The sequence below is a fragment of the Chenopodium album genome, chromosome 4 (assembly GCF_948465745.1).
Source record: "Chenopodium album chromosome 4, dcCheAlbu1.1, whole genome shotgun sequence".
NCBI classification, from domain to species: domain Eukaryota; kingdom Viridiplantae; phylum Streptophyta; class Magnoliopsida; order Caryophyllales; family Amaranthaceae; genus Chenopodium; species Chenopodium album.
In genome coordinates this window covers 14128897-14143992 of record NC_137837.1, presented here as the reverse complement: position 1 = coordinate 14143992, position 15096 = coordinate 14128897, and the positions used below count along the sequence as shown (strand labels likewise).

At 34.4% G+C, this 15096-nt stretch overlaps 1 protein-coding gene, 1 non-coding gene and 1 pseudogene across 2 annotated transcripts; 1 reads left to right on the top strand and 2 right to left on the bottom strand.

Annotated features, from left to right (window-relative positions):
* Positions 1-560: 560 nt before the first annotated feature.
* LOC145626732 (protein CHLOROPLAST J-LIKE DOMAIN 1, chloroplastic-like) lies at positions 561-7554 on the bottom strand. The gene is made up of 10 exons (XM_081679199.1): positions 7299-7554; positions 7084-7183; positions 3531-3635; positions 3349-3426; positions 2824-2879; positions 1949-2006; positions 1591-1716; positions 1385-1480; positions 945-1016; positions 561-833 (listed from the first exon to the last, which is right to left on the bottom strand). The coding sequence occupies exons 1-10, from the start codon at positions 7445-7447 to the stop codon at positions 771-773; spliced, it is 903 nt and encodes a 300-aa protein (XP_081535325.1). The 5' UTR covers positions 7448-7554; the 3' UTR covers positions 561-770.
* Positions 7555-7647: 93 nt separating this feature from the next.
* TRNAR-CCG (transfer RNA arginine (anticodon CCG)) lies at positions 7648-7720 on the top strand. Its single transcript has one exon. It is a non-coding gene; the product is annotated as a tRNA-Arg (tRNA).
* A 1422-nt stretch (positions 7721-9142) lies between these two features.
* On the bottom strand, positions 9143-10879 carry LOC145627690 (transcription factor MYB15 pseudogene; annotated as a pseudogene).
* Positions 10880-15096: the final 4217 nt, after the last annotated feature.

Below are 15096 nucleotides of genomic sequence, written 5' to 3'. Positions count from 1 at the left end.
AGGAGGGAAAATTATTAATGACATCGTGAGAAATGTCATCTTAGCTTCGCTTAATATCAGCTTTTATAAATTTTACATGTATTAAAGATGTTTAAAGTTCAAAATGCATTTTGATTCTTTAAGGTTGTGAAAAGTTAAATTGAACAACACATAATTAAAAGACGTATCAGCTTTTGTGAATTTTACGTGTATAAAATTATAGATTTTAACATTCAATATGCATCTTGATAGTAAAAGTTGAATATAAGTATATAACACAACAATATATACTGTTGAACATGTTTAAAGTTCAAAATGCATCATAATTCTTGAATGTTTACTCTTGTTGAATATAAAGCATCATAATGTTGAATACATCAATGCTAAGTGTCCCCAAGCATATACTACTTGTTGTAACATAAATTGCAGAGTCAATATTGATGATAACTTTATAGGATTGTATCATCTGAAAGATCGATGCAAGGAGTTGTCGCACATTTCACTCTCGAAAGAATGGAGTATAAGCTAGAAGTACTTGCACTTTCCTTTAGCTAACCGCACACAAAAAAGATGTTGCATAATTGAATAAACTGATGCATACAATACGGTAGAGAAGAGAGAAATTATCCGTAATTTACATTTATGGACAAGCTACACTACATAGGTACTCTTATTGAGCAGTAGGTAAGGGTGAGTGTAGTTTGACAAAATTTGGCAGTCATAACATTTAGAATCAATACAAAATTTGTTACCAAGTTTAAAGAGACCGAAAATTTAACTCATACTCCGTATCATCTATAATACGATGCCAGGATGAAGAGAATAAAGGCTGATAAAGAAGTGACAATTAATTCCTGTTATACAACAAGAGTAAGAATAAGATTTTAAACACATTTCCAAGATTCAGATCAGCTGCAACAAAGCATGAGCTAAAAGAGGAAAGAGAAAGATGAGGTAGAATCTACCTGACTATTGTAAAGGGCAGCAGGTATGTAATTGCCAGAATACTCTATCAGATTCAGAACACCAGTAAAAGCCTAAAAATAGAAGTAGATCAGATAAACAAGAGCACAAAATGTACAATGGGAGCAGAGATACAAGCGCAACCCATTAAATTTTTCCTGGTTATAACAATCTATGCTTGGTAACCATGAAAAAGCTCTGTTGTATATTTTTTGTCAATTGCTTTGAAAAATTGGAACCATTAATTTACACAAGTACTTCTGATATAACAAGTTCAAATTGTTAATGAAAACAATAATGTCTTTGTGGAAATCAGTACTTTGAACACTAACATAGGTCTGTCTTAAAACCTGTAGGTATAAGTTAAATGGCAGACCTTGATATCTATAGAAAGACAGCAAACATATAAACGGAATAAGTTGCTATAAAAAAGGCTACATACCAAGGAAGCAAGACCAATACAACCAAACACTAGGCAAAGAGATCGAAGAAGGCGTTTCCCCATACGTAGACCCCGTCCATCATCCTCGCCATCTTCCTGCAATCAGGTCATGTACAAATACTTAGCAGAAGTTCAAGATAATACTTAGCAGAAGTGCAGAACAGAACCCTCAAAAATAAGCACTGTAAACTCCTAAGCGTTCTTACAGTGAATGTTGGAGACACTGGTGGTTCAAATGCTTTTAACTTCTCAAAAATTCGATACACAAAAACAAAACCCAGAAATTGTATTGGCTTCCATTCAGCATTCTGCTTGATGAAAATCCAAGCTATCTGCATATCAATACAGCTAAATAAGTACGAAGTATATGAACTTTGTTTTCAAAAAACTAGAAGAGCTTCAAAGTAAAACAATAATCATCATATGACACTCAAAGAAACTGCATTTCTTGTTTCCAACATTGTTCTGACCACTAGTGTCTATTCATAGACAAGAAAATGTGAATAATGACATGCGCCAAACAAGAGACGGGAAGCACAAAGCAACTTGACAAGCAGTACTTACAAATACAGCAGATATAGCCATGTTGATACGTATATCCTTGACATCAGACTTACTGGACCTGAAAGCATATCATAGTTCATTTCATAGTTAGATGTACTTGTATAGAAGACAAGAAGAGATGATAATGTAGCCCATTTGCCAAATATGTCAATTTAGACGACAACTAATCGGCATTCTTTACAACTTATACAAAATTTACCCCTCGTCAAATTTGTTATATCCACCTAATCACCCCACCCATCCAAATCACCCTACAACAGGTGCTACCAAGGAGGCAAAATGGGTCAGCAAAACCTTCTGCTAGAAGCATTGGATGCATGGAAGTTAATTAAGGTGAGACCGTGAGTGTCTGATTTCAGTTTATTAATGAAGTGAGAGGATAAAAAATAAGTTGTTTTTTTTTTTTTTTTTTTTTTTTTTTTTTTTTTTTTGAAACAAGATAAAAGTAAGATCAGGTGAGGGAGAATCATTCTGAATTGTTTTAATTATCCTTTGAGTGGGAGTTATCAGCCTTTTGAAAGATGATTGTTACCACCCATTTTAGGGATCATCAGCACAGCCTTCCTCTGCTTTTCTTATTACATTAATCTTTGTTGTATCTCAATTCTTCTCCAGAAATCCACCAATCCTTTCCATATTTTCTCTGTTCTCTTCAAATCCTCTAATACACTACAGCAAACCCTGGTTGAACTTTTACTATTTTATTAAGCACGTAGGTACCACCTCTTAGATGAAATATTTAACTATCCTATGGAAAAGGACTAAATCCAATACATCAAGAACAACATAACAGGAGAAACAAGAACTCAACATTTAATAGTACACAAGCAATAACAAACTAGACAATGTCCAGATAAAGAAGCCTAAACACAAACCTGGGTCCCCATGATACCACTGGCTGCTTATCAGCATATTTAATATCCTTTGAAACCTGTATTATGCAAGAGCACCCCACAGTTAATTAAAAGTACTCAGCAGACTCAGGCTTATCAAGGAGAAAGGGAGTATAAATTGGATTACAGAATAAAACAGCAACTCAAGCATAAAGCAAGTTCCTTTTAGCTTCAAAACACACATGAAATACGACTGAGCTCTAACAATGGAAAAAGAAAATGACAAAGTACAATCAAGCAGTCTAAGTACCATTGAAAGATAACGTCTATCACATCTACCAACTAACTTCCTTCTAAAACCTGATCTCACACTACCAACCAAGTCTCAATGGGGAACTGATCAACAAATCATAGCACAAACTATGATGACAGAAACAGGAAAACAAGCGACTAGCTATAAAATATGTGCAGCATGCCGAGGAGATATAACAATATCAGCTAATGAAAACTAAAAAGATAAAATAAAATAAAGGCAGAGGTCACAAAAAAAATATCAGAAAGATGTACCTTAAATGAGCCAAATGTCTCCCCTTTCTTCCTCTTAGTTAATTGAGCCATCATGATCTTGTCGTAAGCCCTTTCTAACTGAAAAACCACAAATTAGTTACAGATATATGACCAAGCACTTATTTAGATCAGAAAAAGTAGGACAAGAGCATTTATTCAGAAGAAATAAAATGCATATTTACCATGGCAGCAGTGGCTTCATCACCTCTCCGTTCAGCGTCTTTGCGTTTTCTACTATAGGCCGTCTTAATTGTGTCAAATCCTTCAATGGGGCTCACTCCAAGCACCTAAAAGAATAAAACTTAGAAATAAGAAAGCAAAACATATGCCCACTAGACTGGAAGTCGCAATGAATTTCTCAAAATAGTACTGATAGTAGATAAATCTAGCATGGATCATGAGCAAATGTTTATATGGATTGATAAAGAAGAAAGTAAGCAATGGCTCTTCATATGGCTAAGACAATTGTTCTTAAAACACCAAACCTTTCCCCTTCTAACTGTCACTACCAAATATTTACATATTTAACCCAAAGAGACATCGAATACATCATCCCTAGATTCACAACAGATTCAACAAGAGATTATTCTGTTCACAAAGATTAATTTTGACAAATCTGAAGTCTCCTTTAGCAAATGTGTGGATGTGGTACGAAGGACAGATATTCTTGCGGTTCTTGGTGTGAAACAGGTTGAAAAGCATGAGAAATATTTGGGGCTCCCCACTATTATTGGAAGGTCAAAAAAAATGGTGTTTGCTTGTCTTAAAGAGAGAATATGGAAGAAAATGCAGGGATGGAAGGAAATTTTTTTGTCTCAAGCCGGGAAGGAGGTGTTGATCAAAGCAGTCGCCCAGGCAATCCCAACATACATGATGGGGTTATTTCATATTCCGGATACTCTTATTGATGAAATCCATGCTATGATCGCTCGGTTTTGGTGGGGGTCTTCTGGTACGGAGAGAAAGATGCATTGGTTGAGTTGGGAGAAATTGTGTTTACCTAAGTCTCTTGGTGGTATGGGGTTTAGAGACTTAAAAATTTTTAACTAAGCACTTCTTGCTAATCAAGGGTGGAGACTCATTAGTAATCCGGATTCCCTTACTGCTAGAGTCCTCAAAGCAAAATATTTCAAAAATAGTGATTTTTTATCATCTTGCAGAGGCCATGATCCGAGTTTTGTATGGCGGAGTATTTGGGGTGCGAAATCAATTTTACTTGATGGACTTAAATGGAGAGTGGGTTATGGAAGTAAAATCAATGTATGGGAGGAGTCTTGGTTACCAGGGGACAATGTGACAAAAATTCCCACGTTAAACGTGGAGAGCCCTGCTGATGTGTATGTGGCGGACCTCATTGATCATGACAGACATCGATGGGACACTGAGGCTTTACATCAGCATCTGGTGGCTGAAGATATAGCTCTTGTTCAGGGAATTCCTTTGAGCTTGAAATGCTATGGATTCTTTGTATTGGTGGCCTGCAACGGATGGAATCTTCTCCACTAAGTCGGGCTATTGGTTGGCTAGAATGGGGCATGTTCGAGGCTGGACTGAGAGGTTTGGAGGGGATAGAGCAGAAATCCGGAATTCAATTTGGAACATTGGTGGACCACCAAAGCTCCGTCAATTCTTGTGGAGAGCTTGTACAGGATCTTTGGCCACTTTCGGAAGATTGCAGCAACGACATGTCAGGGATGATGGGCTGTGCAGACTGTGTTATGGTGAGCAGGAGAGTACTGTTCATGCAATTTTCTTCTGTAGTAATGTGAGTCAAGTGTGGAATTTATCCCCTTTTGCTGACTTGCTTCATGATGCTCCATGTAATAGCTTCTTTGATCTGTATGCGTGGATGAAGGGGAAGGTGGGTAAGAGTGAGCTATTGATGTTTGCTGCGTTTGCTTGGGCTACATGGTCATACCGAAACTCTGTGATTTTTGAGAATCCTTGACAATGTAGGGATGTTGGTGTGCTGGGCTTCCTACGATTGGTTAAGGATTATAAGAACTATGACAAAGCAATCAATGTCCATGCCCCTGCTGCTGTGTCCAGACCTGTGTGGAAGGCCCCTGCTGCTGGTTTGATTAGGATAAATTCAGACGCTGCTGTGTTGTCTGAATTTATGTCTAGCATAGGGGCTGTTTTAAGGAATGATCACAGGACGATTGTGGCTGCAAAAGTGCAAAGAATAATGGGGAAGCCTTCTGTTAAAGTTTTAGAGGCTATGGGAGCGAGAATGGGTGTGCAAGTTGCTCAGGAGCTTGGATTTAGAAGGGTGGAGCTGGAATCGGATGCCCTTTCTGTCACCAACCTGATCAGATCGGTGGAGAATGGCAGAGCACCTGTTGACCTTGTAGTTGCTGATATTCGTTCCTTGTGTTTGCATTTTGATAGTTTTAAATGTTTTCATGTCAAAAGGGTGGGAAATTGTGTTGCTCACCTTATGGCGAGGCAACTACCACCTGATGGTGTTGAGCAATTGTATGTGGACAGCTTCCCGCAAGGTGTTATCTCTCTTGCAGAGCTTGATGTTAGCTAAATTTATCTAATCGCTGCTCTTTGGAGCCTTTCAAAAAAAAAAAGATTATTCTGTTCACACTTCGTTCTTACCAATTGCCATTGGAAAGACCACTATCATCAAATACCTTACTATTGTTTTTGATGAACCATTATTATCACATACTCCAAGCTATTTTAATCTATGGACAATTATCATCAAATACAAATCTTCCTAAGTTTTTTTTTTTCTTTTTTTTTAATGGACCGCTTTATCATCATATGATCAAATATCCCCCTTGCTAGTTCTTTTGATGGACCATTATCATCATAAATCCTCTTCTCACTCATTTTTTATCATGGAAGCATATATCCACAACTCTAGTTTTTTTTTCTTTTTATCGCGATATCAACATGTACCCTTCTTACTCAGTTCCTTTTATGCATTATCGTATCAAATCACCAGTTCTTTGCATTGAACATCATCATCCCATATCCCCATCTAGTTAATTTTTTCGACAAACCACTATCATCCTGCACCCATATTCAATCAATCAATCAATCAATCAATCAAAGCCTTAATCCCAAAAGTGGGGTCGGCTAACATGAACCAAATTTGATTATTCCGTGTAGTCATCAACATAAATCTTTCTCCTCCATCCCTTACGATCCAAAACTTCATCCTCACGTAAATCCATGCACTTCATATCCTTCCTCACTCCTTCCAACCAAGTCATCTTTGGTCTCCCTCTTCCTCGTTTAATCCCTCCATGGTCCCACTCTTCCACTCTTCGCACCGGTGCACCCTCGGGTCTCCGTCTTACATGTCCAAACCAACGCAGACGATTTTCCCTTAATTTATCTACAATGCCCGCCACACCTACTTTCTTGCGAATAACCTCATTTCTGATTCTATCTCTTAAAGTGTTTCCACACATCCACCTTAACATGCGCATTTCCGTAACCTCCATCTTTTTAATATGCTCTTTCTTAGAAGCCCAACATTCTGTACCATAGAGCAACACTGGTCTTATGGCAGTCCTGTAGAATACCATATTGTTAGTTAATTTTACCATACAATTACAAATACCTACCCTCAAGCTAAATTTGTCAATGAACAATAATGATCAAATTCAAGTTCATATCCAACTTGACAGCATATTATTAAAACACAATAATCCAAACTCTTAAAAATGATCATACCTCAAGTAATTGAAAAAAAAAATAAAAATTAGAAATTACCTCATAAGGATTTAATTCGGCGTCGGAACCCGAACTTCCAGCAGCAGAAGCAGCAGAACAAACAACTCTTCCATAATTTTTCGGGGCAATTCTAAGAACCCTGATTAAAATCAAAACAATTCATTCCATTACATTAATCAAATTCAAATTTGCAAAACAATCATTTAAATCACGAAAAAACAACAAATTAATGAGAATTACTGGGAGAAATTTACCTGAGATAAGAAGATGAAGATGAAGATGAAGATGAAGAAGGATAAGGCGGGCGAAAAGTGGAGGAAGAAAATGCGAAAGGAAGTGAATTTTTGCGGGAGAAGTTCAATTTAGGGCAGTGTGAGAAGAGATTTGGAGTGGTCAACGCCATTGTTGGTCTGGAAATGTTGGTCAGAGGAGAGAGAAAAAGGGGGGGTTTTAGTTAGGGTTTATTGTGGAGAAATGTAGAAAGAGAAGATGAGGAAGAAGAAGTGATGAAGAAAGGAATCAGCCATTAATTTGTGTTTATTGAAGATGAATTTTGATAATTTTTTTTAAATAAAATAATGGGAAATATAAGAATATAGAGGCGTTCGCATGGCCTAATGGATAAGGCGCTCGCCTCCGGAGCGGGAGATTGTGGGTTCGAGTCCCACTGTGAACGTTTTTATCCAAAATAATATTCAATTAAAATTAAGTTTCCAGTCTTTCAAACAATTGAGGTAACTTTTTTTTTTTAATTAATTAAAGCGATCACGATAATAGTATTTCAGATATGTTTCATATAAACTCTCCTCTCCTTCTCCCTTTGAATTTATTAATTATACAAAACTTTTACAATAGATTTTTAATTGCACAACTACAATTATAATATTTTTCCTAAAACATTTATTGAGACTAGGGTGACTAACACGTACGATGTGTGCGCCATAGTTGGCCATTTTCGGATAATTCTTTCTGTTGTTGGCAACGAAAAATTGTGTAAACAAATATATTATAGGGTTATAAATGTTCGTACACTATTCTTAAATAATTATTTTTAAAGAAGAGTGACAATTATCGTTCACCAGGGCAAATAAGTAAATAAATATTTAGAGGGTATAATTATCCAAATAATACATTCATAAGAGTAAAGGAAAAGCTTAAAGACAATTAGCATCATATCAAAGGGGTATATAGGTAAACAAACAATTTTAGGGCCTGTTCACATTTACAAAACTAAACTGATTGAAGCTGAACTGAACTGAACTAAACTTATTGGAGTTGAACTGAACTGAATTGAACTGAATATTTTATGAGAGAGGGAAATTAGGAGCTGAATTGAACTGAATTGATTGGAGCTGAACTGAAATTAAGTAAATGTGAACAGACCCTTTAGGATATAATTATCCTCATACTATTCATAAGTCTTTTATCATACATTTTAAAATGTAGGGATTCCAAAAGACAAAAAAATTGTTAACATTTATTCTTTTCCAATTTTCTTACTCCCTCCGTCCCCTAATACAAAGTCTCTTTTGGTTTTTGCGCGAAAATTAAGAAATTTATAAATTTTTTAAAACTAATGATTAAAAGTACAGATGTTTATGTGGGGTTTGGTGAGAGATAGAGAGAAAGAAAAAGTAGTTGAGAATAATTAAAGAGATAGAGAAAAAAAGTGTTAGAAATTGATGTTAAAAATACAAAAAAAGTAAAAGAAAAAAGGTGACACAACTCATAAATAAAAAAAGGTTATAATGTCAAAAAAAAAAAAAAATATAACCTTTAAATAGAAAGAGTCATTTTATTTTGGTTTACCCAAAAAGAAAATGAGGCGTTGTATTAGGGGGCGGATGGAGTAATTAGGGGTCGATTAGAGTATTATATATGTATAATCCGTGCATGGCAGCCAATACAATAACTAACATTTGATAGTTATCTTGTCACATAATTTTGTATTCTCTCCATCCCTTAATTATATGCCTATATTTTTCATTTATTACTTATTCTTTTTGAAGGCCATTCATTACTCACATAATAAAGAGAAAAAGACAAATAATTAACCACAGATGGAGTTATTCAATATCTTGTATTCTTGTTTCCCTTCTTACAATATTGACTCCCCACTATTTCGATAAAGGTTATACCAAAACAACAATACATCATCGTAGTCATCAACCTTTAGGAGTGGTGCAGGAGAAACTGGACCTAATGAACTATTTTTTAAGGCTAATGATTCCATTGATACACCCAAATTACTAGACATTTTTCCCAACGAATTTTGGAAAATATCTGAAACATTACTCAATATGGTTGTATTCAAAATTGGATTTGATAATTTAGATGATGAACTTCCAGTTAGGCTTGAAAAAGCCTCTTGATCATGAACTTGTTTAGCCTTTTTCTTCAATTTGATATGCCAATAATTCTTTATCTCATTGTCCGTTCGACCAGGTAATCTAGCTGCAATAGTAGACCACCTGAGTTTTTGAGGGGGTAAAAAACAATTGAATTAGCCTAAAGAAAAGCGATACTTTTTTTTTTCTATTTTTTTTAATACATCAGTTTGACTTACACATTTGTCAAAGCGTAACTTTAACCATTAATATCTTTAATTGTCTATTACTAAAAAATTGTAATACACAGACATTTTGACGAATCTAATGATAATATTATATAATAACTTTTATTTATTTTTTAATAGCAAAATAATTAAGTCAATCATGACACATTTAAGTAGTGCAAAAGTCAAACTAATGAAAAAAAAAACGGAGGGAGTAATATTCATAAGCCATATACATTAATTTAAATAAGTAATAACGTAAGAGGGCATGCCTATTTCCGATTATGTGATGCAATTTGATGATGGTTACTTCTTCTTCAACGCTAAAATGGCCTCGTTTGATATCTGGTCTCAAATAGTTTGTCCATCGAAGTCTACAACTTTTTCCGCATCTCATTAAACCTAGATACATCACATATTCGACAAATTGAAATATTGGCATATTGGAACATCAACCTCGTACATATACACTTTATGCATTTAAAATTTAGTAACGACTATTGTTCTATAGTTTTCATTCTCAAACAATGTATGTGAGTATCCCACATTAATAAATAAAGAGAGACTTAACATTTAAAAAAAAAAAAAAAAAAAAAAATTGAGAGATTACACTGTTATTTAGAGCCTGTTTACATTTACTTAATTTCATTTTAATTCAGTTCAGTTCAGCTCTAATCAGTTCAGTTCAGCTCCAATCAGTTTAGTTCAGTTCAATTTAGCTCCAATCAGTTCAGTTCAGCTCCAATCAGTTTAGTTCAGTTCAATTCAGCTCCAATCAGTTCAGTTCAGCTCAGTTCAGTAAATGTGAACAGGCCCTTAGTTTTATACGGAGTATGAGTATGAGTATGCTTTTAGATGTAACCTCCATGTTGATACTTGATGATATGCTACTGTAGGCACGTAAATTTTTTATACTTTGCAGATTTAAAATTTGTGTTTACAACTATTATGCATAAGATTAAACATACTTATTAATCATCAAAAAGTATTGCAAATATTGTTATTCAAAGTTCCACTTTATCATAAGTGTGTATTAAATTGAGACACTTATTTTAAAACAAAAAGAGTACAATGAATTTAATTTTCAGGGATAAAATACGATTTGATGGAAATACTAAACGAAGATAAGTTAAATAAAGTAAATGTACCAGCTTGCTTTGGGAGTGCCCGCCAATTAGCATGTCCAAATCGTTGAATGTATGAGATTAAAATTTGATCTTCTTCTGGTGTCCATTGCCCTTTCTTCAATCCCATGTTCCCACAACATGGTTTTCTCACCATTTTTTTTTCCTCTTTCTAATGTACAACTTTGGTAGGTTAACTATTTTTAGCTCTTTTATGTACTTATCAGTCATTACAAATAGCTATATATACTTATATAGACATCTTCCCATCTCCACTTTCTCAAAAAAGCTCACTATATTTAATTAGCCACTTTTTAAAATAGATATCATGCACTAAAATTTTCAAGCCACCTTAATAATTACTCACTCAAAAAAAAAAAAAAAAAAAAAAAAGTATGCCCTCGCTTGTTAGCATTATACTAATTTTATATGCACGCATAGTAGAAATAAAAAATACTCCCTCCGTTTCATAATGTTAGTCCCATATGGAATCTAACACATAAAATAAGAAAACAAATATATTTGGAATCTAACATTAAAGTACAACAGATTTCATAATTAGTTTACCTTATTTAATTTTTTTGATTTTTCATTAGGAAAGTATAATTCATAATTGCATAATTTAAGGTAAAAATTTCCTAACTTAAAGTCATGTCATCAATACACAATCAATTAATTCAAAAAAAAAAAAAATCAAGTTATAAATGAAATATATTCAATATGGGTAGATCTTTTTGAAACGCCCAAAATAGTATATGGGACTAACATTATGAAACGGAGGGAGTAATAAATTATAGACAATATATAATCTAACAACATCAAGTTGGAGTTTTGTTTTTTTTTTTTTTTTCCAAATGGATAGGAGATTGGAAGATAATGTAATTGTGTTATCATTTGAATGCACACCTACCTTGAGAGTTTTGATAAATAGTACTCCTTCCATTTCCTTTTTGATGATCCTTGGCTAGCTAGTTTTGCACATTTGTCAATGCATAAATTTTTTTTTTTATCAATAATAATATTGAATTATTGGTTATGTCTTTATAATTTTTTTGAAGCACTAATTGAGAATAAAATAATAAGACTTTTATTGCAAACGAGAATCAAATAAGACTTTTTTAGAAAATGAGAATCAAATACGAGTATGACTTAACATCGACTTCTTCAAAAAATAAGCTAAGACAAGGCAGCTAGGTGGAAGGCAGGGGGGTCGCGTTCCTTTTTGCTGTTTTTTTAAATCAGGAATAAGGGTCTGTTTTCATTGACTGAACTGAAATGAACTTATTAGAGCTTAATTGAACTGAACTAAACTGAATTGAACTAAAAATAAACGTATGAGAACATGCCCTAATACAAGTATGACTTAACATAATTGTATTTTTTATTCCTATAGATTAATTATATTATTCATTATCCAATTTCATTTTGGAGAATAAACAACTTTTAATGTTCCAAAAAAAAATAATTTTAAGGAAAGGAAAAAGATATATGCTTCATTGCCTGCATATAAAAAGCTAAAAATAGAAAGAATTGACAATATAAACATTTATTACACCGATTTACTCGTAAATTGTCGATAGATTTTCAACTTAATACTAAAAAAATAAGTATATTAAATGTTTATATGTAGCCCTTAAGACAATATATAGCATTACCCTTAAATAAATTAAATAGTCAACTTTTAATGTTCAATACTCAATGTGTTGACAATTGACATATCATTATCAACCTTATAACTTTCCTTTTGCTTTGGTAACTTTTTTCCAAAAACCCTTAAATACTTTGAATCTGCCAAAACCACTTAGATTTCAACTGAGTAACCTGTAATCATTATTAGATTTACATGACACAACACCTTTTCCTTCTAGTCAAAAATTGAAGCTACCCGTGTAATCTCTATTTTGCTTAGTCTTCACTGGTCACTACACTATTAGGTTTAAATGAGAGTGAGGGATGACTCAAATGGTTAGAGCTTTCTTTCCGATTTTAGTAGATTATGGGATCGATTCTCACCCCTGCTTTTGTGGCTCTCAAAACACTATTAGATTTAAATATAATGATCAAGATTCAAGATGGGCCGGCCCACTAACCCGGCCTAATTTTGGACATGAAAATTCGCCTCTGAATTCTTTTTCGAACGGACCATGGACAATCAATTTATGATTTTTAGTTGATTTATTTACATGACCGGTGATTCTTTAAACAACAACAACAAAATGCCAGCAAAAATTTGAAAAGCCCATTAGGCCAGCTCCAATTCATAGGTTTTGGGCAACCAATTTTTGGCCCGAATTGAACCTTGGCCTGGCCTATGACCACCTTTAGATTTAATTTTAAACTTTTGGTCTTTCAATATCATAGCATTTGGTGTAGTAAGCAATCTTTGAAGCATAAATTTCAAAAACACGTGTTTGAAAATTGGTTTAATATAAATAAATTAGATGTACGGAGTATATAAAGGCTAAGATAAGATTAAGATATAATAAAGTGAATAACTTAATTAATAGGGGTGTCAGTTCGGTTAAACAGTTCGGGTTTGGGTTGGGTTTATCAATTTCGGGTTATAATGGGTCGGTTTATAACGAGTTAAAATAATAAGCGGGTCGATTTGGGTTGGTTTTGAAAATTATCGGGTCAGTTTGGTTAGGTTTTTTTAATTGCAGTTTCTATTCAGATCGGGTCCTTATCGGGTCGGGTTCTAGTCGGTTCGGGTCATAATCAATTTGGGTTGAATCGGGTTGGTTTGAAAATGGGTTTAGCCCGTTTAATGTGGGTTTCGGTTAAAAATAGTTCGGGTCTTAATCAGGACGGGTCGTAATTGGTTCGGGTCATAATCTGTTTGGGTTTAACTAGGTCGGTTCGAAAAATGAGTTTCGGTTCAAAACAGATCGGGTGAAATCGGGTCCAATCATTATCGTTTCAGGTTATAATCGGTTTAGATTGAACTTGGTTGGTTTGAAAACGAGTTTACCCAATTTGAAGCGGGTTTCTAATCAAATCATATCGGGTTAAAATTGAGTCGGATGATTATCGTCGAGTCGAATTAGTCAAATAACAGGTAGGAACGAGTCATGTTATAATCAAGTTAAGTCATAAATAAGTTGGGTTTATTGAGTAGTGGGTTGAAACATATTAGATCATAAACATATTGGGTAACAGGTTGTAAATGACTCAGTCATAACGGATTACGGGTTTTAAACAGTTTGGTCACAATGGGTTATGGGCCGTAAACGGTTCGGTCACAACGGGTTACGGATTATAACCGGTTTGGTCACAACGGGTTACAGGTTGGAACGATTTAGGTTTATCGGTTTTTTATCGGGCTTTAACAATTTTCGGTGTAAAACGGGTCGGGTTACTATCGGGTTTAAACGTAATCGGTCTGGGTTGCTTTTAGTTTCGAGTTGTAACGGTTTGGCTTGATAACAGGTCGGGTTAGTAACGATTCGCACGAATTCGGTTCAATTCAGTTTCGGATTGGAAAAAATTGGGTCGGGTCAGTTTTTGGTTTCCAAAAAACGGGTTTTAAACAGTTCAGTTCCTTTTCGAATCGGTTCGAAACAGTCGGGGTTTAACGGTTCGGGTCAGAAACTGACAGCTAACAATACACAATAATTAATAGGATTAGATAATTAGTTCAATTAAAAAAAAAAGAAATAAGGGACAATGAAGTATAATTCTAGTAATTTCAGATAGGGGTGAGCGTAGCAGGGTATCCTATAAAAATCTCAGGACCCGGAACCGAAACCTGTTGCAACAGGGTCCTAAAAATAGGAATTAAAACTGGAACCTGTTCAATAAGTTCCTAATAATTGGGAAACGGAACCAGAACCTGGAGGTTCTGGTTCCGGAACAGGGTACCCTGCCTTTCAAGTAAGCTTAATAGTTACTTGATTGTCTAGAAGATTTAATACAAAATTACAAATATTTATATTAATACCTTTAATTAAACCTTTAAACATAAGATGAAAGATGCATAAGAGAAGTAGGTGCGGCTTTTATACAATTTTGATATAGGGTACGGTTTTTATACTTGGGCTTACATTGTAGGTTCCAGTTTCATGTACCCTATAGGAAACCTATACTAACAGAGTAACATGGTATCTTGAATTTTTGCTCACCCCTAGTTTCAGATAAGTTTAAATCAATTAAAAGTAAATTGATTAGATCCTTAAAAATAAATTATTGGAATAAACAATTACTACGATGTATAAAATTTCCCCCCTAGTGATTGTTTTATCGAACATATATTAAAGTAGTAGCTAACTCTCCTTAATGGGATGGGAAAGTAACTGATAAACGGGTGTGGGTCACACCCGACACAACTGTCCACTTTATACAACCAAGGAGGTTCCACCTCAAAACCATATGACA

What these genes read in the sequence shown, in the direction of transcription:
- LOC145626732 (XM_081679199.1), bottom strand. Translation starts at nt 7,447, where the DNA reads ATGGCGTTGACCACTCCAAATCTCTTCTCACACTGCCCTAAATTGAAC. An exon ending in ATGAAGCCACTGCTGCCATG is followed by an intron (nt 3,427 to 3,530) that starts GTAAATATGCAT and finishes GTGGTTTTTCAG; the next exon opens with TTAGAAAGGGCTTACGACAA. An exon ending in CTGCCCTTTACAATAGTCAG is followed by an intron (nt 834 to 944) that starts GTAGATTCTACC and finishes GTTGTATAACAG; the next exon opens with GAATTAATTGTCACTTCTTT.